Source organism: Leucoraja erinacea, chromosome 15 (genome assembly GCF_028641065.1).
Source record: "Leucoraja erinacea ecotype New England chromosome 15, Leri_hhj_1, whole genome shotgun sequence".
Classification (NCBI taxonomy): domain Eukaryota; kingdom Metazoa; phylum Chordata; class Chondrichthyes; order Rajiformes; family Rajidae; genus Leucoraja; species Leucoraja erinaceus.
The window spans coordinates 10,503,438-10,530,494 of NC_073391.1; the positions used below are offsets into that span (position 1 = coordinate 10,503,438).

Consider the following 27,057-nt stretch of genomic DNA (forward strand, 5'->3'; position numbering starts at 1 on the left):
GTACTGTTTGTACGGAGCTTGTACGCTCTCCCCGAGACTGCATGGGTTTTCGCCAAGATCTTTGGTTTCCTCCCACATTCCACACTCCAGGTTTCTAGGTTAATTGTAAATTGTCCCTAGTGTGTGTAGGTTAGTGTAAATATGCGAGGATCACTGGTCGGTGCAGTCTCGGTGGGCTGAAGGGCCTGTATCTCTAAACTAAACTACTAAACAACAATCCTCTGCTTACCCAACAAAAACACCATCATCACACACTCACCCAGAACCGCTCCATTTGACTCTTTGCCCCAATTGCTGGCATTCCCTGATTCAGCTTGCCCTTGTCTGATTCGGGACTAAACTGGGTTTTTCAGTCAACAATGCAAGAGCCCAGTCTATGTGGCCATATCTCTGGTGAGTGTCCAAGGGAAGTCTTTAGGTATCCAAATGGTGTTGGACCATGATAATAAGGCCAGAGGCTCAGAGAGAGTGTGCTATCAGTTTGATCACTTATGTTTATGGACTCTCCATGGGCACCCATTTTGTTCTAAGAAACCATTTTATTGCCCATTTCAGATGGCTGGCAAAAAAAATCTCCCAGTTACCAAACTTCCCCAAATAAATCATTGCACTTATTCTGCCGATACTTACATGTGGCCAATTCTATTTTGCGCTTATGAGGAGGGTCTTGAATAATTGTGTTGATATCACCTCGGCCTTCAAGTTCCACGGGCTTATCCCACACTGACAGTTGTATTGAGGGGTTGAAGAAAAATACACGGTCATCTCCAGTCCAGACAACACACCTGCACATACAAGAGATTACATTGATAAATCATGGATAGACACAATGCTGAAGGTATCTTGGTTTTAATTATATTGACTGCTTCCAGAATGGTAGTCTAGTTTAGTTTAGAGATACAGTGCGGAAACAAGCCCTTCGGTCCACAGAGTCCACACCGACCAACGATCCCCACACATTAACACTATCCTACACACACTAGGGAAAATTTTGCATTTGATACCAAGCCAATTAACCTACAAACCTGTACGTTTTTGGAGTGTGGGAGGAAACCGAAGATCTTGTAGAAAACCCTCGCAGGGCATGGGGAGAATGTACGAACTCTGTACAGACAAACACCCATAGTCAGGATCGAACCCGGGTCACTGGCGCTGTAATGCAGTAGCTCAACCGCTACGCCACTTTGCCGCTGTAGTGGTAAAGGTTTAAAATTTTAAGGACAATTTATTCAAGGTGATTTTGCAAAAATTTAAATTTCTGAACTGAATTTATGTACCTTTTGAATAATGATTCTACTCTCATCAACAGAACGATACCAAATCATAAAAAACGCACCACTTCGAGAAGTGGATTTAAAAAAAGCACATTTAATAACATGGAAATTCATTCTATTTATAATTGAGTTCAACTCCGTAATGCTGTTTACTAGTTTAATGCACACATAATATTTATGTGAACATTTTGCTTTGTCGCGGATTTTAACAGCTGCCACAGCGAACTGGTGTAACTGAAAGCAATTGTGGTGTCAGAACACGTTATATTTCTTTCTGTAGGTTGGTATTTCTCTTAGATCTTTATATATCACCCTCCACTCAAGGTTGTAGGTATGAACACACAACCAGAGTGTCATAGAGTCATACAGCACAGAAAACGGCTAACCAATGCCCCATCCAAGCTAGTCCCGATTCCCCATGCCTGGCTCATATCTCTTTAAACCTTTCCAATCCATGTACCTGTTCAAATGTATTTTTAAATATTTTAATTGTGTCTGCCTCAACTACTTCATCTGATAATTTGTTCTATATACCCACCATCCTCTGTGTGAAAATGTTGCACCTCAGGTTCCAAATAAATCGTTCCTCTCTCATCTGAAACCCATGTCCTCTAATTCTTCATTGCCCTACTCTGGGAAAGAGACTCTGTCCATTCACCCTATCTATTCCCTTCATGATATTATACATTTCTATAACATCACCCTCGTCCTCGCTTATCCAATGTCTCCATATAGCTTAGGCCACATCCTCACAAATCTTCTCTGCATTCTTTCCGGCTTAATGGCATCTTTCCTATAGCAGGGTGACCAAAAATGAACACAATACTCCAAGTGTGGCCTTACTAAGGTTTACAGATCAGATAATGTGCCCTTAAGACTAAACAATACCAACTTTAGTCCACATTACGTATCATCTATTTATATCCTATACTATTTCTGAATCCACTCCACTGTGCTGAGGCACGGCTGATGAGGAATGTGGTGGGGATAGTGGGGCATAGAGCAGAAGGCAAATAGAGCCATGACCAGACAGTAGTGGATCGCAGGAACCTTTTGAAACAAAATGCCAAAGACAAATCATTCCTTGGCAACATTGAGGTTTTCTACTGACTTCTGGTTTAGACTGCTCAATACATCTTACAAATTGGGATAATGTAACTTGGTGCCCTAGGGTAGTCACTAGTGTAACTGTATAAAAGAATCGAATGTATATAGAACATAAATAGGAAAGAGTGAATCACCTAGTGTTATGTGTGCAATATAAATAGCACAGGCTAGATTCCACTACAACATGGAGGGAAAAATGATGTAGTCAGTACAGTGCAGGTAGAACAGTGCAGTCTTGGTTAAAACTTAAGGGCCTGTCCCACCTGGGCGTCATGTGCGCGTCATTTATGCGACATAATTTACGTGTCACGACGCACGACCGCGCGAGTCATGACATGCATGTGATGCGCGCATGCCATGCATTACGCACACATGGCGTGCATTACGTGTGCATGGTGCGTGGTGACGTAGGCAGTGATGCCCAGTTGCGCGCAGTGCCCCAGGATTTTGGATTCATAAACTTCTTCGGGCACCACCTGTGACGCCACGCCCTGGGACAGGCCCTTTAATGTTCAACGCGTCAGAGTTACACAGTTCAACTTGAATAAAGGTTTATCAAATTGTCACTGGAGAGCACATTTGGTTAAAAATAGGAGTATGAATTGACTAGTTAATAGAATAAAAATTGGGAATACTAGAGAATAGGTTTACAATAGTTAAGGAACTTAGGAACTTAGATAATGAGATGCATTAACAGAAATGATTTGTGTAGGAAGGAACTACAGATGCTGGTTTAAACCGAAGATCGACACAAAATACTCAGCAGGATAGGCAGCATCACTGGAGAGAAGGAATGGATGACGTTTCGGGTCGAGACCCTTCTACAGACCGACAAAATGTCTGAAGAAGGGTCTTGACCCAAAAAGTCATTTGTAAGATTACGTGATGAGGTTCATAGAAGAGATCAGGTCAGACAGGGGGATGTGTGGTGAAAATTGCAAAGCATTGGATGAGCCAACTAATTGTGTCGAGGCAAAAGAAGGAAAGAGAAGACGAGTTGAGACAATGTCAGTAACTATGTGGCAGGTGTATTTTGAGAATAATCTATTCCATATGTCCCTCATATTTATTAGTTTAGATCAGAACTGAAGTAAGGATGGTGGACTAAAATCAGAAAAATAAATTCTCACAAGACAGGTTCATGGTCTGATATCCTGCTATTGTAAGAATGTTTGGCAAGTGCAGTAGAGAGCATACCCCATGGTCAGAACTCATCTATTAAGGCAAATTCCTTGTATGTGAATACTTGGCCAAGAAACATATTCATCCATTCAGTCATTCATTCATTCATGCATTCATTCATTCATGCATTCATTCATTCATACATTCAAATCATTCATTCATTCATTCATTCATTCATGCATGCATTCATTCATTCATTCATTCATTCATTCATTCATTCATTCATGCATTCATTCATTCATTATGTAAAACTCAACATCTACTCTTTCACTTTGTCCAAGGACTCAAACAGCCCGAGCGCCTCAAGTAACAATTCACTTGCAATCTAGCATATTGTACGCGATGCTGACATTGTAGTTTCCTCCATAGTGGAGCAATCAAGTACATACAAGGAAATTGCATTACAGAGGGCCTCCATTCAATCTGCAGGGGGCATTCCTGGTTTCCTGTTGATTATCACTTTAAGTTTCCTTCTCACTTCCAATCAGAATACAGTCTCCTGCTCTGTTACAACAAGGGCCAACACAGGCTGGGGGATCATCATTTCACCTTCTGTGGGGCACATTGCAGCCTTCTGGACCCAATATCAAATTCTATAACTTCTGGCAGCTTACTCTCTCTGATCATATCAGATCTGGCCCCTTTTGCTGAAGAGCATTCATCTCTAATACCAACTCAGTTATTCGCTATGAGCACACCAGCCCCACGTTTTGCAGCTTTGAGATTCCATTGTTTGCATTCTCTCTATCTCTCTCTTTCTCCCTCAATCCCTTTCTCTAACTGCCATCATTTTGTAACATGTTTTTTTGTTCAGGATCTCCCTCTAACCTCTCTTATTTACCTTTCAATGGATAATTACATTTGAAGCTGATGTCATCCTAGCCTTACCAAATACCCTCACCTAAACCCTCTCTGCAACTTAAAACAAACTGTTCTTTTTCCAATTCTGGCCTGAAATGTAGATCAGACACCGATGCTGTCTGATCTGCTATGTGTTTTCAGCATTTTCTAATTTTCGTTCATATTAGAGAAAATTAACATTGCTGATAATGCATTCAAAATCTGCCAATAACCCAGCAGGTGGATTGGATTGTAATGGGAGAGAGAGGACTGCTCCCCGTGTAATATAGGAGCGACTCTCCTCTCACCAATGAATCTGAATAACACAAATTACAATAAAAATCCAATTATACATAGCACAATTAGAACTTGGAAACAAATAAAACAGAATCTAAAATTAAGAAATCTATCTCGTTTATCGCCAATGGTCAATAATCTGTCGTTTAAACCCTCTAGTATAGATAAATCATTTACACATTGGGAAAGAATAGGAATCAAAACGCTCGGACACTTGTATGAATTTGGAAAATTACTATCATTCCAACAATTACAACTGAAATATAATTTGAGAAATAATCAATATTTTAAATATTTTCAAATGTGTGACTATCTGAAAAAATATACAAAAGATTATCATAACATGCCTCCAGACTTACTGGACGAAGCAATGAAGACAAAGGCCAAATCAGCAAACTTAATATCATACTTATATAACACTATTTTAAATATAGAAATACCTACAACTGGCGGTATTAGAAGAGACTGGGAACAAGCACTAGCTATAAAAATTTCAAAAGAGAGCTGGGATAAACACTCACTATATGTGCATAAATGCTCGATTAACGTAAGACATACTCAAAACATTACATAGACTCTATATAGACCAAAATAAATAAACTTTTCCCTAAAGTCTCACCCATTTGTGATAAATGCCAGTCTCAAGAAGCTACCATAGTGCACTCATTTGTGTTTTGCATAAAAATCCCAAAATTCTGGACCGAGATGTTTGAAATCTTCACAAAATTATTTTAAATAAAACTGATACCAAAAGCAGAATGGATTATCTTTGGAATAATGGAACGTAGCCCTGAACTAAACGTGTTCCAAAATAATTTATTTAATTACGGGCTAATAATGGGAAAAAAACTTATACTCAAATTCTGGAAAAATGCTCCTATACCAACAATAAAAATGTGGATTTCAAATATGTTCGAAACATTACACCTGGAAGATATGAGACTCCTCCTCGCAGGCAAAGCTTCCAAAAGACGTGGTCTGCATTTATGGACTTACTCCAAGTATAAGGTGCAACAGTAATGGTGCCAGGATCTGGTAACGGGGGGGTGAAAAGTATGGTTGGTATATCCCTTTTTGCGGAGTTTTTATAATAGAGCGATTGTCTCTCTTTCTTTCTTTCTTTTCTAGGGTCTATTTCTTAACTTTCTTCTCTAACTCTAACTTTCTAATGGGCTTTTCTTTTCCGACACTTTCTTGCACTATCTCAACTCTTTTTCACTTTCCTTACTTCCTTTATTTCTATCTTTCTTAAAGCTAAAAAAATGAAGGGGTACAACAAATGTAATAAGATATACGTGGTGTGTATTACTGTAACTTATTGTACCTCTAATAAATAAATTTAAAAAAAATCCAAAAACAAATCTGCCAATAAAAAAAAGTGAAGTAACGCAAACTTCACAAATGCAGAACATGAGTGAAAAAAATAAGTGTTGTAATGGGATTGAAAGGAAATATTGTATTTTCATTGCACTGAAGCAGAATGATAAAGCATTTCCGATAGTGACCATGAGATACTAATGGGCCTGTCCCACAGGCGATTTTTTAGGCGACTGCTGGAGACTATGCAATCGCCACATGGTCGTCATATGTTCGTAGATGGTTGCCAAGGAGTCGCCTTCTTGGACGTGAGGAGTTCCCACATTCTGGGAACTAGTCGCGGCCTCATTATGGTGCTGCAAATATTTCAACATGTTGAAAAATTTGCGGTGACTAGACTGAAGCCGCCATGGAAAGTAGCGAGAATTCTCGTGCCGTAGGTGGGTCGCCAGGAGGTCCTAGTGGGTTGCCAGGAGGTTGAAGCTTCTCTTAGGTTCTCGTAGGTTGTAGCCAGTGCTGACCGGTGAATTTCATTGGCTCATTGCGGAAAAAAAACGTAAGCAGTAGTTTTCTGAACCAAGGATAACCGACCGGTAATGTTAAATGTCCGCCGAGCTTCACAGCCGTGTATCTCTGGCTTCTTAAAAGTTGTCTCCACTCTTTCTCTCCATTTCTCCCCCTTCTCCCTCACCCCCCCCCCCCACCCTTCTTTTAAAGGACTTACCATACACTGTGCTTTTTAGCTTCTTAATTACAGCGCCAACCTTCCTGTTCATCGTGGTGTGTGTCTGTATCACATTGGCTTTGCACCGTGTGAATTTCACTCAGACAGCGCTCCCCCCGCCTGCCCTGTCCGCTGCCTGCATAACGGGCTGGTAAAGGAAGCAATGTGTTTGTGTTTGTGTGTTTGTGTGTGTTCCACTCTGACAGTCGCCATTCCAGTTGTCGGTTTTTCAGGCGACTGCCGGCAACTTGACAGTCACCGGCAGTCCACTGAAAAATCCCCTAAGTGGGACAGCCCCATTAGCGATTCCTTGATGAGATTTTCACACTGCACTTAGTTAACTAAAGGGCAACTTTAGTTCTGTCATTCTGCTTTAGTGGATACTGCAAAGCAACAGAAAACAAAACGCATATCAAATGGATAAACAGTTCCTTGCTGGTTCATTAGATAACTTCACGATATGAGATGGTGGTGAGTGACAATGACTTTGAAAATCACATGGAGAAATAGAACTTGCTGGAAATACTGAGCAGGTTAGGCAGCAAGTGCTGATTGAGACCAGAGTTAACTTTTTTAAGTTTATGATTTTTTAGAAGAATTGGAAATGTCTACTTACGAGGAAGGGTAAGGAACAAAGGGATTGTCAGTGATAGGGCACCCTAACGGTGTTGTGCTGCCTAAGAGAGGACACTGACTGCATGTAAATCATTTGTCTAGATGAGGAGTAAATGGAGGGGAATGAGAGAGAACAGAAAAGAGAAAAGAAATAATCAAGCAATGCTGTAAATTTTGAGATCCAAAGTACAGTGGTTGCTGGAAAACAAAATAAAATACACAAAAATACAATTTGAAGAAGGGTACCAAACCGAGCCGTCACCCATTCCTCTTTCTCCAGAGATGCTGCCCGACCCACTGAGTAAAGGCCCTGTCCCACTGTACAAGTTAATTCAAGAACTTTCCCAAGTTTAAAAAAAAAATCATACTAGTGGTAAGTACGTAGAATGTATGTAGTGGCTACGTCGGAGCTCGTGGATGTGTCTCATAGTGGCTTGTAATGTTAACGGCAGGTACTCGGGAAACGCGGTAACTCGTGAAGTTTTTTCAGCAATGTGAAAAATGTCCACGAGAACCGCTGAGTACCTATCAATGGCTAGTACCGTAATTCTCCTAGTTCGAATCAGGGAAAACTCAGGAGAACTCCTGAATTACCTCGTACAGTGGGACAGTGTCTTTACTCCAGCATCTTATGTCCATCACAAAAAAAATACTCAGCTGTTTAGGTAACATCTGTGGTAAAGGAACAAATGAATGAATGTTGCAGATTGATGACCTGACATCAGATCGAACAGGAAAGGCTGGTTATCTTAAATAGTCACATTCAATGTTGGGTCCCAGGGACTGCAGTTTTCTGAGACAGCAGGTGAGCTTTCTGTTCCTGGAGTATGCATTGGGCTTTGATGGAACAGTGCAACAAACCATAGGTAGAAAGGTCTAAGTGCAAGTACAAGTGATCATTATGGTGACAATACTGGAAGCTCAAAATCATTCTTGTGGCCTGTACAGACATGATGTATAAAATGTTCATCCAACCTGGGTTTGTTTTTGTTTTAGCCATAGAACCAACCAGGCTGTGAGCACTAAATGCAATGCACGCAAATCTGGAAGGAAAGGACATTTTGGTAGAAACAAGGAACTACAGATGTTGGTTTGTGTAAAAGGACCAAAAGTGCTGGAGTAACTCAGCAGGTCAGGTAGCATCTCTGGAGAACATGAATGGGCGATGTTTCATGTTGGGACCCTTCTTCAGATTGGTTCCTTGTACAGCAGCATGGTGATGCAGTGTTAAAGCGAATGCCTTACAGCGCTAGAGACCCGGGCACAATCCTGACTACGGGTGCTGTCTGCACTGAGTTTGTACCTTCTCCCCATGACCTGCATGGGTTTTCTCTGAGATCTTCGGTGTCCTCCCACACTCCAAGAACATTCATATTTGAAGGTTAATTGGCTTGGTATAACTGTAAATTTGTCCCTAGTGTGTGTAGGGTAGTGTTAATGTGTGGGGATCGCTGTTCAGTGTGGCCTTGGTGGACTGAATGGCCTGCTTCCACGCAGTATCTCTAAACTAATCTAAACTAAAATAAGTAGAAAATGGAAGGCTAGTTGGTAGAGATGTGTATAGCATCAAATCACTGATTCTAAGCGACGAATAGGCAGTAAGTTGCGAACAAGACTATGGTTGAGGCTTAACCAACAAATGAAAGGTTTAGTTTTAGTGTTAAACCTGCACACTCTCCTGTTTCACCATTTTAATTTCAACTGGATTGTAAGAAAACTGACAGTGATTTCAGCAAGTATTCAGACTTTCACATTTTGTTACGTTACAGCCTTATTCTAAAACGGATGAAATTATTTTATTTATCATCAATCTACACACAATACCCCATAATAAAAAAGCGAAAATAGGCATTTAGAAATGTTTGCAAAGTGCTTAAAAAGAAAGAACTAAAATATCACATTTGCGCAAGTATTCAGACCCTTTACTCAGTACTTTGTTGAGGCACCTTTGGCAGCGATTATAGCCTCAAGCCTTCTTGGTACGATGTTACAAGCTTGGGCACACCTGTGTTTGGGTAATTTCTCCCATTCTTCTCTGCAGATCCTCTCAAGCTTTGTCAGGTTCCATGGGGAACATCGATGCGCAGCTATTTTCAGGTCCCTCCAGAGATGTTCGATCAGGCCACTCAAGGACATTCATAGACTTATCACAAAGCCACTCCTGCATTGTCTTGGCTGTGTGCTTAGGGTCGTTGTCCTGTTGGAAGGTGAACCTCCACTCCAGTCTGAGGTCCAGAACATTCTGGAACAGGTTTTAATCAAGGATCTCTCTGTACATTACTCCGTTCATCTTTCCCTCGATCCTGACTCGTCTCCCATTTCCTGCCACTGAAAAACATCCCCACACATGATACTGTCACAACCATGCTTCTTGGTGGGTATGGTATTGGCCAGGTGATGAGCGGTGCTTGGTTTCCTCCAGACATGCGCCTGGCATTCAGGTCAAAGAGTTCAATCTTGGTTTCATCATACCAGAGAATCTTATTTCTCATGGTCTGAGAGTCCTTTAGGTACCTTTTGGCAAACCAAGCGGGCTGTCATGTGCCTTTTACTGAGCAGTGGCCTCCGTCTGGCCACTCTACCATAAAGGAGTGATTGGTAGAGTGCTGCAGATATTGTTATCCTTCTGGAAGGTTCTCCCATCTCCACAGAGGACCTTTGGAACTCTGTCAGAGTGACCATCCGGTTCTTGGCCACCTCCCTGACCAAGACCCTTCTCCCCCGATTGCTCAGTTTGGCCGGGCGGCCAGCTCTATGAAGTGGTTCCAAAACTCTTCCATTTAAGAATGACAGAGCCCACTGTGCTCTTCGGGACCTGCAATGCTGCAGAAATTGTTTTATACTCTTTCCCAGATATGTGGCTCGACACAATCCTGTCTCAGAGGTCTACGGACAAATTCCTTCGTCTTCATGGCTTGTTTTTTGCTCTGACATGCACAGTCAACTGTGGGGCCTTATATAGACAGATATGTACCTTTCAAATTCATGTACAATCAATTTAATTTACCACTGGTGGACTCCAATCAAGTTGTAGAAACATCAATGGAAACAGGATGAAAGCTCAATTTTGAGTGTCATATCAAAAGATCTGAATACTTATGGAAATGCGATATTTCAGTTATTTCTTTTCAATTAATTTGCAAAAATTGCTAAACACCTGTTTTCGCTTCTTCATTCTGGGGTATTGTGTGTAGATTGATGATAAAGAACTGAATTTAATCAATTTTTAAATAAGGCTGTAACATAACAAAACATGGAAAAACTGAAGGGATCTGAATACTTTCTGAATGCACTGTATATAATGTTTTGTTTAAAGACTTTGGATCCCTCTTAAGTAGTTTTGAATTTTAGTCACTGCTGTAATGTGGGAAACTCAGCAGCCAATTGATAAACAACAAAGAGAAACAGAAAATGCTGAAAACACTCAGCAGGTCAAGCAGCATCTGTGGAAAGAGAAACAGTTAACATCTCAGGCCCAGGTCCCTCATCAGAACTGGGAAAGGGAGAAATTAAGATCATGTGTCAAATATTCTTTAACTAGCAGATAAGGTCATTTAGTCTGACTATTGGAGATATTTCCTTCTTTCTACTTAACTTTGTTTTCTACCTTCTCTGCAAACTAAAACTGTTTCATTGCTTTCCCAGTTCTCATGATAGGTCAGAAGACCTGAAACGTTAATACTTTCTCCTTCCACAAATGTTGCCCCAACTGTATGAGTGTTTCCACCATTTTATGTTTGTATTTCATCTCTTCCAGTGTCTGCAGTTTGATTTATTTTCATAAACAAAAAAAAATTATGTGATGTTCTGTTTTCAGCAATATTGATTGAATAATTAATATTGCCAAATATACGAAGGATAATTCAAAACATTGCTACATTTTCCACAATTAAACAGAACATTCATGAAGCACTCAGCAGGTCAGGCAGCATCTGCGGAGAGGGAAACAGAATAAATATTGTAGATTGATGACTCTTCCACGTTTAACTGAGAAAGCAAATGAAATATCGATTAAATGATTGCTGTCAATATCACAAATTTATACAGTATTCCCTTAGAGCTATGCTGGAGATTTAGCTTCGACTTTTCCACATCCAAATTTGCAGAATGGGGCGTGAAAACAAATTCTCAGCCCTGAAGATAACTTTGTGAAATGACCAAAGACATTATGCCTGAGGGTTTACTTAGCAAAGAAATCCGAAATTTGTTCGAGGCAGCACAAAACTCAAATGACTGAAAGCAGCATGGAGAACAGGTCTGACTGTTCAGGTTTCAGGAAAGGTCAACGTGATGGATGCTACTAAATGTTACAATATCAAAACACACACCATAAGTAATATCTGTTCAGGACTCTGAAAACTGGACGTCATAATGGCAGAATATCCTGCCTTAACTCAATCAGATTGTGATCGTGAACCTCTCCGTTTACCTTCCCAATGGTAAAAGCAGGCTGACACATCCCTACCCCTTCCATGTTTTCATGCTAGTCTGTTCACAGCATCAGACATGTGGCAACTTATGGCTTCATTTACATAATGCCCATTTTTTTCCTGTATAGACACATATTTGAATATGAAGCGGTAAACTATGTGGAAAGTCCAAGTAGAATTACACTAATCTGTTGCTCTTCCTTTTTAGAGACATATCGCATTGGTAGATCAGAAATTACTGTCTGAGGTGCATTTAGTGTGGTATGCTTAAATTCAAATTCCTCATTACAGAATCTTTCTGAGCACCTACAGCAGATCTCTACATTAGCTCCTAATAGATGACTTCTGCTATCTGGCCCAGGAATTGTATTTCAACTTAGATTTTAATGACAAAGAGGAGGCATTATGGACACTGGGATTTGCTAGCATTAGTGGCTATTCAAGAGTGCCGGAAAGCATGGACTACATTCATGTGCCCACAAGGGTTCACTTTAATAAACCAGGCCGTTAGCAATTCTCTCGCCTTGTTGTGGACCTTGAGAAGAATTTTCTCATGGTGAATGCTATTCTTCCAAGAAGCACACACGTCCCGAATATGTTTGAAGTGCTGGACATTTGCAGCAGCAAGCACTGAGCAGATGAATAAATTCTAGGTATCAAAGGCTACTACCCGGTCCTTCTCTGACTCCTCACACCAGCAGCTGAGCCCAGCTACAAGCAGAGATGTGCAATTATCAGGATGGTTGTCAAAAATGCATTTGGTCTCCTCAAAATAAGATGTTCATGTCTGCATCAATCCACTGACAATTGCAATGCAAACTAAGTAGAGACAGAGATTTTGACATAATCATGCAAGGCAAAAACAGCAGTTTCTGCCATCAAAAGAGAAAGGTATCTTTATATATATAAAAAGTAAAAGATTAGTGAAGACAAATGTAGGTCCCTTACAATAAATGAATAAGTTTATTGGCCAAGTATTCACATACAAGGAACTTGTCTTGGTGCTCTGCTCGCAAGTGACAACATGACATACAGTGACAGTTAAGAATGATACATAAAACATTAAACATTTATAATAAAACATTATTGATTAAACATGTGAATTAAATAAAATACCAGAGCAAATGGAGGCTAAACATTTTTGGTTATTGAGTAGAGCTACTACTTGTGGAAAAAAGCTGTGTTTATGTCTGGCTGTGGCAGCTTTGACAGTCTGGAGTCGCCTTCAAAGGGAAGTTGTAGATTGGCTATTGCATGCTAGCCAATCATAGTGCTTGTTAGTAGAAGCCGCGCTTTATACAAGCTTCATAATATCAGAACTCGTCTACGTGAGGCAGTAGATGTAGCAGCTGGAAATGTAACGTACTGCAGATACTGTGCTGTAAGTGCCTAATAAAATATGTTGTATCCTTACATGTGTTTAAGTCATAGCAGTTACAGAAGTGATTCAAGGAGTTTGTGGCCAGGGTGGGAGGGGTCAGAGATGATCTTGCCCGTTCGCTTCCTGGCCCTTGCAGTGTACAGTTCGTCAATGGAGGGAAGGTTGCAGCCAATAACCTTCTCAGCTGATTGGACGATTCGCCGCAGCCTCCGGATGTCGTACTTGGTGGCTGAGCCAAACCAGACAATGATGGAGAAGGTGAGGACAGACTCTACGATGGCCGTATAGAATTGGACCATCATTGCCTGTGGTAGATTGTGTTTCCTCAGCTGCCGCAGGAAGTATATCCTCTGTTGTGCCGTTTTGACTGTGGAGTTGATGGTCGCCCCCCGCTTAAGGTCCTTGGAGACGATGGTTCCCAGGGACTTAAAAGACTTCACAGATGTGACTGTGGTGTTGTTGATGATGAGTGGGGTGAGGGGAGGAGGAGCTCTCCTAAATCTACAATCAATTCAACTGTCTTAAGAGCATTGAGCTCTAGGTTGTTGTGATGGCACCAGGATGCCAGCTGTGACACTTCCTGTCTGTAGGCAGATTCCTCCCCATCCTGGATCAGTTCAATCAGGGCTGTGTCATCCACAAACTTGAGAAGCTTGACAGAGGAGTCAGTTGAGGTGCAGTCATTGGTGTAGAGAGAGTAGAGGAGAGGGGAGAGTACGCAGCCTTGCGGTGCTCCGATGCTGAGGGTTTGCGGGTCCGAGATGTGCTTTCCCAGGCTCACATGCTACTTCCTGTCTGTCAGGAAGCTGGTGATCCACCGACAGAGGGGTTCAGGCACAGTCAACTCGGAAGGTTTGGAGTGTAGTAGCTCTGGCACAATGGTGTTAAATGCAGAGCTAAAATCAACAAACAAAATCCTCGCTTAGGTCCTCTGGTGGTCTAGGTGCTGGAGGATGAAGTGCAGGCCCAGGTTAACTGTGTCATCCACAGATCTATCGGCCTGACATGCAAACTGCAAAGGGTCCAGCAGGGGAAAATAGGGACATAGACCAGTTAGCCTTACAACGGTAGAGGGGAAGATGCTTGAGTCAATTATTAAAAATGTTATAGCAGTGCATTTAGAAAGCAGTGACATGATGGAGCCACAGAGAACAACGTTACTAACTCAACATCTCTCGTTTTCACATCTGACTTCCATATCTCTGTGTCTCTCTCTCTCTCCTGAAGATGGGTCTTGACCTGAAACATCTATCCAGAGGTGCTGCCTGTCCCGCTGAGTTACCCCAGCATTTTGTGTCTATCTGAAGGAATAAGGTGTCTTGTAAATTATGTGAGAAGTCTTGTCTTCAGACTGACTGTGAAAGGAACCGCTGTCAGCATGGGCCATAAGGAATCCTTGATAAACATGCTTCTTCTGAAGAAGGGTCCTGACCTAAAGCTTTGTCCGCCAATTTCTCACCACAGACCTGTTGCGTTCCGCCAGCAGTTTTTTGGTCCAGTTCTAGTATCTGCAGTCTCTTATGTCTCCCTGAAAGAGATGTTTTTCCAAAGAGGTCTGCAACATGCAGGGGCAGAAATCGCTATCAAAACATGGGGGGAGGGACACGATTTGGGGGGGGGGCACGATTTATTGGCGGCTGCGCACGTGCACACACACACACGCGTGAGGCTTCGGAGGCTTTGGCCGTGGGCCCTGTGCACGGTAACATCGGGAGCTGACCTGGTTGGTGACCGACTCCGAACTCCAGCAATAGCAGCTTCGTCCGCCTCGAATCGTGGGGCTTGAATCGGCCCATTTGAGGGACCTTTAAACGCCTGGCACGGCTTAAAATCGACCAGCGGGGGCTTTAGCATCGTGAGCCTCAATCGCCTCTACGCAGCAGTTTGATTTTAAGCCGCGCCGGGCGTTGAAAGACCACACGAATGGGGCGATTCAGCTCTTAGAAAGCATCTGATACCCGCTTGAAGCTTTCAAAAGCTGCAATATGATAAATAACATTTAAGCAAATAAAACTGAAGCAAATAAAGGCAAACAGAAGAACCAACCTTGGAGGGGGAGAGAGAGAGAGATGGGAAAAAATACTAAATAACGTGAGTGCTCGTGAATGAGGGACTTACCTGCAAGCCAGCCAGGAAACCCGTTCGACCGGAGCCCTTAATGACCTGACCCGTTTAAATCCGATACCCGTTTAAATCTTTTCCATCCACCAATACATCTAATTAGTTCAAATGATAATTGTACCCGCATCAAGAAATTCTCCGTGAATATCTTCAGTAATACTTGAAGGTGAAAATACAATTGGTGACACATTGTGTTAATACGATGTAAATAGAGACATTTAACAAGCGCTTAACAGTGACCCACTAATTCGCAGAAAGCAGAGATTTTAATAGATTTTTTTCCACCGAATTTCAAAATCCGGATTACAAAACATGGGGGGATTGTCCCCCATCTCTCAAAACATGGGAGTGACGTGTACCCCCATCCCCCCCAATTTCTGCCCATGGCATACAACTTTACAGTGCAAGTCAAGTGATCAAATCCACACTCCAGTCATTACTACTTGAGACAGTACATCAACAATCATGTGAGGGAGACTAGGTAATGCATTAAAATCCCCACCTACTTTAGAGTTCTAATTTAACATATGGATGAAGGATTCTCTTGTTGGATTACATAAATACTAACATTAATCTTTCTATTTCCTAATGAACGGTTCCTCACTCTGAGGTATTGGTATTCTGCTTAATGTACATGGTAATCTTCCATGACAACCTCCAAATATGCAGGTGTGAACAATGGTGTACATTTGCAGGTGAAACTAACTTACCAGCCAATCCCTACAAGAGTCCACACGCTCAATTAGCTCAATACATAGTAACTACAATTGGGGTGGCCTACCCACTCTAGGTGGTTTTTGCTGGCCCACTATTTTGCTCTAATCCATTTATTTCCTGCTCAAATTGATATATAGATATACACACACACACACACCTCCTCTCTTGACTCTGTCCAGGGACCCCAACAGTCCTTTCAGGTTAGGCAGAGGTTCACTTGCACCTCTTCCAATCTCATGACTGTATTCGTTGTTCAAGATGTGGCCTCTTATGCATCGGCAAGATCAAACGCAGACTGGGTGATCGTTTCGCTGAACACCTTCGCTCAGTCCCCCCGAACCTATCAGATCTCCCGGTTGCTAAACACTTTAATTCTCCTTCCCATTCCCACACTGACTTTTCTGTCCTAGATCTCCTCCATTGTCAGAGTGAGGCTAAACGCAAATTGGAGGAACAGCATCTCATTATTTGTTTGGACAGCTCACAGCCCAGTGGTATAAATATTGATTTCTCTAACTTCAAGTAACCTCTCTCTCCCTGCCTCCCCCATCCAAGTTGCACCAGCTTCTTATTTTCACCCAACAAACAGCTAACAATGGCCTGTTTCCTTTATCATCATTACATTTTTGCATATCTTTCATTCATTGTTCTTTATCTCTCTACATCATCATCTATATTTCTCGTTTCCGTTATCGCTAACTAGTTTGAAGAAGGGTTTCAACCCGAAACGTCACCCATTCCTTCTCTTCAGAGATGCTCCCTGTCCTCTGAGTTATTCCAGCATTTTGTGTCTATCTTTAATTAGACTTTAATTTATACTAAACACTATTTTACAAGGATGAGAGGATATCATATAGAAACATATAACATTGTTAAGGGATTGGACAGGCTAGATGCAGGAAATCAATTTCTGATGTTGGGAGTATCCAGAATCAGGGGTCACAGCTTAAGAATAAGGGGTAGGCCATTTAGGACTGAGATGAGGAAAGACATTTTCTCCCTGAGAGTTGTGAACCTGGGGAATTCTCTGCCACAGAAGGCAGTCGAGGCCAATTCACTGGATGTTTTCGACAGGGTTAAAGGAATCAAGTGATATGGGATGAAAGCAGGAAAGCAGGGGTACTGTTCCAGGATGATTAGCCATGATCATATTTAATGGTAGTGCTAGCTCAAAGGGCCAAATGGCCTATCCTGCACCTACTTTCTATGTTCCTATGTTTCAATATTATTTATCCTGTATCTGTACACTGTGGACAGCTTGATTGTAATCATGTATAGTCTTCTCACTGACTGGATAGCACGCAACAAAAAGCCTTTTCACTGTACCTCGGAACATGTGACAATAATAAACTAAAAAACTAAGCATGTTGGATATTATTTTTGTGTCCTTGGACTTTGCTATGGTTCTCTGATGGATCTTGTATGTATACCCATCTCTTGTGATCAATATTTATATATTTTATTGGGCATTATTTCCATCAAAACAGCATTTTCTATACAAGCCAATTTTTCAGGTTGTTTGTCCTCATTAATGTTGATGGAAATTGTTTGCTTACCAGACCACAAACAATCCCAAGCAGATAATGAATAATATAAATAACAGTGCAAGGATAAAACACAAACGATCACTACTTGCCTGATTCTGCCTATCTCAAACTTATTGTTCTCAGCTATTCTAAAGGATTTGGATAAAGGTAATTCTTCCAATTTCTGCACAACACTTTTAAACAAGAAGATTTGTCAATATGCCATATAATTCTGGCCCAATTTCCACCTGGATTACTGCTTTTTAAAGTTCACATATTATAATGTTATCTTCTCTTTCAATCTGCAGGATGCTGTCAATCTCTAGAACACATCGATTTGTATGAGTAATGACCAGATCTCATCTTGGGCTCAGTCATACATGCCCAGGCTCCAGGGAAGCCATTTGGAAAAGCCACATTGACCCATTCAACTGTGATATGGCTAAACTTGGTGAAAAATCACTTTGTTGCTTCAAACCCACCTACAGTTCATTTTGCCCAGGAAGGGCCAACTTCAGATAACTTGCACTCTCTTTCTGTTGAATCAGGACTGACCATTTTGCTTGCCATTCCACTCCCCATTTTTTTTCCTTTTATTTGAATATTGTGGCTTGTTCAGCTGTTGCAGTTGGTCAGACTATATCACATCAACAAGACATCACACAAGTAACACTTTCCATGCACAAAGGACTTCAACTGTCCATTCAATGACTGCATAATTTCACCATATTACACACATTCCCTTAGCTCCAGTTTTTTTCCTCTTTTATGTTCTCTGGCACGTAGACCCACTTGCTTATTCTTTTTTCTCAGATCTGATGAGGAGTCCAATTTTTTCAACATAAAACATTGAGTGATTTTTCTTTCCACTGACATTGCTTGAACTGGCTGAGTTCTCTCAGCAGTTCTGGTCTTTTCTTGCAAAGGTCATCAATATTTCATCGACATCAACAATTTGTAATGTTTTCATAAAAGTACTGAGGTACAACAAAACCATATAACCAACGAGATAGTGATTAATTTGCAAAGCAGAATGTAAAAAAAAAATCTACTTTGATCTGTGCTACTGTTACATTGTTGATTCTCTTGTCCAGTGGGATAATAGTGTGAACACACACACATAGATTCATAGAAAAAAGAGAAAATAAAGAGTGAAATAAGCCTATGCATAATTGTGAACCGAAAATCACACGATAACAATGACAGGTTGACTTGTCGGTCTTTCCTCTACCTTATAATTACCTAATATTCTGAACATTCTGTACATTTTCATTCTGTTTTGATGCTCTGATTATGGTTATTAAAGATATTGGACAGATGCTTTTCCTTAATTTATTAAAGCATAGTTGTGTAGAAACTTTTCTTTTCTCTTGGACGATGATGAATCTCTGCAATTCACTGCCCCTGGGAATGGTGGAAGCTTGATAATTTGATATATTTTGGCTGGAGATAGATAAATAATTAAAAGATCAAGGAAATGAGGGTTATGGTGCACTGGCACAGCTGAGGAACTAAGGCCAGCATAAATCAGGCAGCATTGTTGTGAATGGCGGGGCTGACTGGACAAAACCGATTGGCCCACTTCTGCTCCTAGTTTCTTGCGTTCTTCTGTCCAAGTCTTCAGAATGCAAAGAGACAGCTTCTCAATAGTGTAAATAGTACATGGAAAATCAAATCATTGAAAAAATGCTGATGGATTCATAAACTCCAGGTCAGTTTTGTTTAGTTTAGTTTAGTTTAGAGATACAACGAGGAAACAGGCCCTTCGGCCTACCTAGTCTGCACCATCCCCGCACACTAACACCATCCTACACACACATTAGGGATAACTTTACACTTATAGTAAGTCAATTAACCTACAAACCTGTACGTCTTTGGATTGTGGGAGGAAACCGAAGATCTCAGAGAAAACCCACACAGGTCACAGGGAGAACATACAAACTCCGTACAGACAGCACCCCGTGGTCAGGTGCAAACCCAGGTCTCTGGCGCTGTAAGGTAGTAGCTCTACTGATGCGCCACCGTGCCGCGCTTATGATTTAGGTCCTATTATTTTCATGATTGTGTTTCTTGGTATTTGTGAGATCTGCCTGCTACTTAGCTTTTTGCCAGAAGAATGCATAAGATTTTTATGTTTTTACTTGTAATGCTCGAAATCTCGTAGTATATCTCATAACATTTGTGTTTTAGGCCGAATATATTTAATAAATGAATGTGGTGAGTTCTGCTTCTTTTGAACCCCCAATATTAGATACACTTTAATGCTCTTTTCAGGCTCCATGGTAACTTAGTGCTTAAACATCCACACATCCATATTAGTATCTGAACTGGGGGCCTGTTAACCGGCACGTTGAACTTTCAATGGCTGTAGATGTCAGCTAATGTACCACTGAGGTCTCACCCACAGAGCGCGGCAACAATAAATGATGGGTTTGGGGCTGAGAGTCATCACCTGTCAATGTCTGAGAGGTCTTAGAGGAAATGTTAAATGTCTCTGGTATACAGACACATTTCAAACCAATTTCTTTATGTGATGAAAAAGATAATTTAAAAATAAAAACTATTCAACTTCTTTAAAACATTCATACATAAAGTAAGAAAACAAAGTAACAATTGAACTGACCTTTCCCCTGCACATGGGATCCACTGATGGAATGGAGTGACAAACCCACCAGGATCAGTCTTTCAGCTTGTCACAGAGTTACAGTGGGCAGTGAATGGCCAGGACATGCCCACGAGAGGTTGCACATTGACGATTCCCATCAGGGCTACCAGCATGAGTCAGCTCAAGTCAACCCCACATAAATCATCACATTGACAATTTGATGGATATTGAACGAGCAAAGGGATGTACAGAGAATTTACTCAAACTTGTCTCTCTCCGTTTTCTCTGTCAGCATTAATTTATCTGGTTTCCTGGTGTTTATAGGAGTTATTTTGAATTGGCTCCTCTCTGGAGTACCTTTTGGAGTTTCCTCAGCTCTGCGAGGAGTCAACATGCCTTTGAAAAGACATGCAAGTCGTCATTAGCTGTATATTTTTTGACCTCCTGCTTCCTTTCACTGGATAATCTCACTGGAATATTTCCTATGACTCTTGGCCATTCTTTTACATTGCTAAAATTTAGTTGAGTGTTAGTTTGGTGTAGAGATACAATGTGCAAACAGGCCCTTCTGCCCACCGACTCCGCACCGACAAGCGATCCTGCACATTAAACCATCCAACACACACTGGGGACAATTTACATTTATACCAAACTAATTAACCTGCAAACCTGAACATCTTTGGAATGTGGGAGGAAACCGAAGATCTAGGAGAAAACCCACGCGGTCACGGGGAGAACGTATAAACTCTGTACGGACAGGACCTGTTGTGGGGATCGAACCCGGGTCTCCGGCGTTGTAAGCGCTGTAAGACATCTACTCTACCGCTGCGCCACCGTGTCTCTCTGGCGGCAATAAATAACCGCCACTGTGCCGTCCTATACTAGATTACTGATTTGTGCTTCTGGTCAGCAAGACTTTGTGCGGTGACATGGAGATAGCAAATCATGACCAATACTGTATTTGAGATGCAGTTCATGGAATTGGCTGAGCATGAAAGAACTGAAGATCCTGTCACCCATACATCTCTTTGTGCTAACATGGAAACTATAAATAAAAAGGATAAATGTTCAAAGACTTGATGAGGCAGCAGGAGGGTGAGGCCGGCCAATTGATGGAAGAAGCAATGCAGATAACCTTTAATAACACATGATTATTGTGGTTCATGTAACGGAAGAACGCCCTTCAACAGAAAAGCAATCTATTGTATTACAATGCATCCTCGGTACACAACCCTATATCCTGCTTCCAAGACCAAACTCACACTTTCTATGAATCAAAATGTCATTTTCTAAGCAAATGGCCAAAAATAGAGGCCTGAAGATTGATCAATGGAACCTTTAGCTCTGAAGGCACCGCTGGTAAGTAATATTAATGTGCAGGAAAGAACTGCAGATGCTGGTTTAAACCGAAGATAGACACAAAATGCAGGAGTAACTCAGCGGAAACGGGCAGCATCTCTGGAGTGAAGGAATGGGTGACCTTTGGGGTCCTTTGTAAGTTATGAGACCAGAAAGGCTCACTACACTGAAAATGGAACTGTGGCGCCATTTATTTTCTTTATTTATTCCAGCCTTCGAGAAATAAAGGCCACCATTCTTTTAGAAATCTTGGATTGTGTGCGGATGGGGCGTTGAAGGATGAGAAGCTGAAGTGATGAAGTGGAAGCCAAGATACCGAATGGAAACGGCGCCAAAAAGCCAAATAACCGAACGGGGACGAAAAGCCAAATAACGGACATCACATCTCCGGGGATGGGATGTGTCCAAGACCTTGCCAGCAATTGGTCCAGACCCCCGTGTCCATCACATCACTGGCCGGGAGAGATGGGAAGGTGGGGGGGGGGGGGGGGGGGGGGAGGGGGAGAGAGAGAGAGAGAGAGATTCCAGCCTATTAATCCCATGCGCCTTGGTACATTGACGCTTACAAAACAAATCCACTCTATGATCGTTGGCAGTCCAAAAGCGGCAAAGGAAAATTAAAAATCCCCCCCACCCTCCCGTCTCCCCCGGCCAGTGATGTGATGGACACGGGGGTCTGGACCAATCACTGACAAGGTCTCGGACAAATCCCGTCCCTGGAGACGTCATGTCCGTTTGGTTATTTGGCTCTTCGGCATCGTTTCCGTTCGGTATCTTGGCTTCCACTTCTTCGCTTCAGCTTCTCGTCCTTCGATGCCCCGTCTGGGTACCATCTTGGATATTTACTGCGATGTCCAGCGAAATCGCCAGTTTCGTATCATGTTACTGTCACCAGTGCAGTTTCATTATTGACCTGTTCAGTGCCACCCCCGGGTACACTCGTATTGGCTTAGTGCCATTTTCATGGCTGTGTGATGAGTCATCCTTGACCCAGAAAAATCTTGGAACATGGTGGCCTATAGTGAAAACAAATCGTGGCATTGAACAGGTTAACTCTCAGTTGGTCCCACATTCTATATGTTATTTGGACTTTATTTTATATTTGTTTAATATTTCAGCCAACATCATAATAACCTTAATCTTCCTCCTTAGCCAGAGACTGATTACTTCTCTTATGGAGATTTTATTTCTCAGTTGTGGACGGGAACAGTCAGTGATCTGTTTGTTTTATTGCTGGAGATGGGGAGGAAGGTGGTGGGGTTTTGGGACAAACCTGTGGTCCAATAGTGTGCATGCTGCCCCATGGCTCCAAAGAGTGTACCTTTAAAACCCCTGTTCAGGTGTTTCCTGGTTTTATTGTATGAATTAATGTGTTAAGAAATCTTAATGTCAATCATTATCAGTAATTATCTGATAGGTTTCAAGGATTGCAGATGCTGGTTAATATACAAAAGGACACAGAATGCTGAAGAGTCTAGTTTCATACTTTCAATCCCAGTGTAAGATATTCCCAGATGATCTCTTACTAAGAGATTAATAATTTGTTTTATCTCATTACACATGATGAATTCTAAAACAAGTTTTTTGTTCCTGGTTGTAATCATGTTGGATTTGGCTGTGCGGTTTCCATTGGTGAAAAATAAATTATCTTAAAGAGCATGAAATGATTTGCCCTGAGGCATGATTGAAAGGTCATGGATAAACGTTATCAACAGTGTGTAAAAATTGGATAAACTCTGCATTTAACATTTTTAAGAAGTTTATGTGAGAAAAGACAACTCAATTGACTTTAAGGTTTCACTGAGGAAAATGCTGATTTTTTTCCCACACAAATTCCAAGTACAGTTCTAACTAATGGTAAAAACTGAGTGACAGAGCAATCAAATGAAACCATAATTTCATTGTTTCCCCACCCTGTTGTAACCAACTGCAATGTTAACGTAGTCACCGTGATTTCCTCAGATATGAAGTTTAGGGTCTGACCTGAAAGGTAGAACAAGTTTGCGCTGAATCTGAGCATGTAGGGAGAAAAGGACTTGTCATGAGTCTTGACTGAGCTTAGGTTCATGAAGAAATAGAGAAAATGTGTAGGAGGGTGGCACAGTGGAGCAGCTGATAGAGCTGCTACCTCATAGAGTCAGAGACCCAGGTTCAATCCTGACCTTGGGTTCTGTCTCTATGGACTTTGTTCTTTTTCCCTGTGACTGGGTGGATTTTCTCAGGGTGTTCTGTTTCCATGCTGCATCACGCAATGACTCTCTAATCCCTCCTGCCATAGAGGGAGTACAGAGAAGGTTCACCAGACTGGAGGAAGATTGTTCCCAATGTTGGGGAAGTCCAGAACAAGGGGTCACAGTTTAAGGATAAAGGGGGAAATCTTTTAGGACTGAGATGAGAAAAACATTTTCTACACAGAGAGTGGCGAATCTCTGGAATTCTCTGCCACAGAAGGTAGTTGAGGCCAGTTCATTGGCTATACTTAAGAGGGAGTTAGATGTGGCCCTTGTGGCTAAAGGGATCAGGGGGTATGGAGAGAAGGCAGGTACAGGATACCGAGTTGGATGATCAGCCATGATCATATTGAATAGCGGTGCAGGCTCGAAGGGCCGAATGGCCTACTCCTGCACCTATTTTCTATGTTTCTATGTTTCTATATTTCTATGTTTAAGATGATAACAAAAACGAATTCCTAAAATAAATCCTCTGATGGAGCTTTGGTGGGAAACCAGAGGACTCTAAAAGTTATGGGAATAATTATCGAGTTGACGCAAAGCTGGATAATGTGTGTAAATACAGAACAAAAGTTTGAATAATATCCTATAATTGCCTGGGGAAGCTTCGATTAAAATCTCCCACTTACATTACTGCACTCGGTTAAATCCAAATAATGTGAAAATTAATGAAATGAGCATTTATGATGAAGACAATGATCACAGATGCCTTTCTAATTCTGCTCCCTCAGGTGAATGGAGCCCAAACCCTCTCCATCTGCCACTTGTTTTTAATCCTAACACCCTTGTTAGAAGGAAAACAAAGGTCTAAAAACACTTATTTTCTCAGCACAATCAAATATTGGCCATGAGGTAAAACTGCTACATCTGCTGACATTTCAACACATTTCAATCATAAAGATTGCCAAATATTTATTGAGGTTGGTCATTGTCTCACAGAAAAAGAGATTTAATTTTATTGTTTGGAGAATCATTTATGGAAAAGTATTAATAGAAACACAAACATTAATGATTTGCCTGCCAGTTTATTATTATCTATACTATTGCAAGAACTCTTCATTTTGTTTGTGGCTCTCTATGTGTATGTGTGTGTGTGCCAATTTATATTTCCCTCTTTTCTTCTGAACGCTAGGTCACAGCCTTCCCATTTTCACACATTTTACTGACATATTTCCCATCGAGTTGATAAACATCTTCCCGTTGCATTACCACCTATATTTGTGCACTTTCTTAATCATTTAAAGTTTTAAAAAAGCGGAAACAAAACCCAAGTGATGTCACAATCGACTCGCAAGGCGGGACGGGACACTCCGGTATGGTGGGGCTCTCCAGCGCACTCACGTGGCGACCGCTGCCGGCGCCCAACACCTGGTGGCGAGGGTGGAGCTGTGGGCCCTGGCTGGAGCCGAGCCTGGAACTCGAGCTGGAGTGAGAACCGAGCCCGGCGCCCCAACAAAACCGCCACTGTAACCAAGTCAGGGCTGGGCTGAGTACGAGAACCAGGCTGAGTTCCAGGCCCTGCCTGCTCTGACTCTCTCTACCCCCCTCTCTATGACTCCCTCTCTAACCCCCCCCCCCCTTCGCCCCTCCATCTCCCCCCTCCCCTCTCCCTCTCTATCCCCCCCACTCTATCCCCTCCCTCTCTCACCCTCCTCCCTCTCTATGCCCCCCCTTCTCCCTCCATCTCCCTCCCTCACCCTCCCTCTCTCTCTTCCACCCCACTCTATCCCCTCCCTCTCTACCCCCCCTCCCTCTCCCTCCCTTGGCCGCTCCCTCTCTACATTCCCTCCCCCCACTAACCCCTCCCTCTCTACCCCTTCCCGTGCTACCCCCATCCCTCTCTACCCCCTCCCTCGCCCTCTCCCTCTCTAGGCACACAGGGGGGGGTGTTGAGCCCCAATTCCAGCAGCTTTTCAGCAAGTCTGGTGGGGACTATCGTGTTGAAGGCTGAACTATTCTAGAGTATGCAAGTCCAAAATAACTACTAAAACTGTGACTGCTGCCATCTATATGCCTTCTTTATGTGCAATTACAGCTGCATTTCCTCAGAGCTTGTCTCATGTAGCTACAACGGTATCTATCAATGGCCATACACTTAATGTTCTACTTGATTCTGCAGTTTAGAAAGTTTTATAAGTGAACAAGTTGTGTCTCGACTAAATCTAACTATAATTCCTTCAAATAGAGAAATCTCGATGGCTCTGACAACTCTCAATACTCAAATTATTGGATCTTGTATTGTAGATTTTATTCTTGTTATAAATCTGTATGTCTTGGTATTTTGAAAAAAATGTGTAGTTATATAACTCTGTCAGGATTTTCAGAAACTGCACAGATCACTTCCAACAATTTATGAAGGAACTATGCCTGATCTTGTATTGTCAAAGCCACCAGTATTGCGTGTTTTTCTGCTACATCTGTTGAATGTCCTTCATTATTCACTAATTTATCCTCTAAGTGCAAGCCAATTGCTACAAAATCAAGACATTTTAGTAAAGATGACAGAAACTTTATCAACACAGAAGTAACTAATCTTTTATGAGAAGGTATCATAGAACTCAGCTCTTCCCCTTGGAGGGGACAAGTTGTTGTGGTTAAGGACCCCTTGGAGAGACATCGAAAGAGACTCTGCATTGATTACTCTCAAACTATAAACCAGTTCACGGAGCTTGATGCATATCCATTACCTCGAATAGAAGAGATTATCAATACATTAGCTAAGTATAAGATATTCTCTACTTTTAACCTAAAAAGTGCTTACTACCAAATTCCTTTGAAAGAACCAGAGAAGAAATTAACTGTGTTTGAAGCAAATGGGAAATTATATCACTACTGCAGAGTTCCTTTTGGTGTAACTAATGGCGTGGCTGTTTTTCAGAGAGAGATGGACAAACTTGTTGAACAGGAAAACCTTAAAGATACTTTCCCTTATCTTGATAATATAACTATTGCAGGAAAAGACCAAGCTGAACATGACAAAAATGTACAATGGTTTTTAGAAGTTGTACATTCTAAAAATCTAACATGAAATGAGGCAAAGTCAATAACATCAGTGTCATCAATTAATATTCTTGGTTATTGGGTTGGAAATGATATAATCAAGCCTGATCCAGAAAGACTCCATCCACTCCAAGAGATACCTGTTCCAGATACATTAAACTCTTTACGAAGGGTTCTTGGTACGTTTGCATTTTATGCTAAACGGATACCAAATTTTTCTGAAAAAATTTGATTAGAGCAAAATCTTTTCCCCTTGACTCTACAGCAATTGGTGCCTTTTCTTCTTTGAAGAAACAATTAGAATCTGCGACATTACACGCCATTGATGTGG

The 27,057-nt window shown here is 41.6% G+C and overlaps 1 protein-coding gene across 1 annotated transcript in view; it reads right to left on the minus strand.

Annotated features, from left to right (window-relative positions):
• tcerg1l (transcription elongation regulator 1 like) overlaps positions 1–27,057 on the minus strand; it is a 662,686-nt gene that overhangs the window by 141,375 nt on the left and 494,254 nt on the right. The window contains exon 8 of the mRNA XM_055646670.1: positions 631–785. Coding sequence (XP_055502645.1) covers positions 631–785 — 155 coding nt within the window. The remainder of the gene's footprint in view (positions 1–630; positions 786–27,057) is intronic.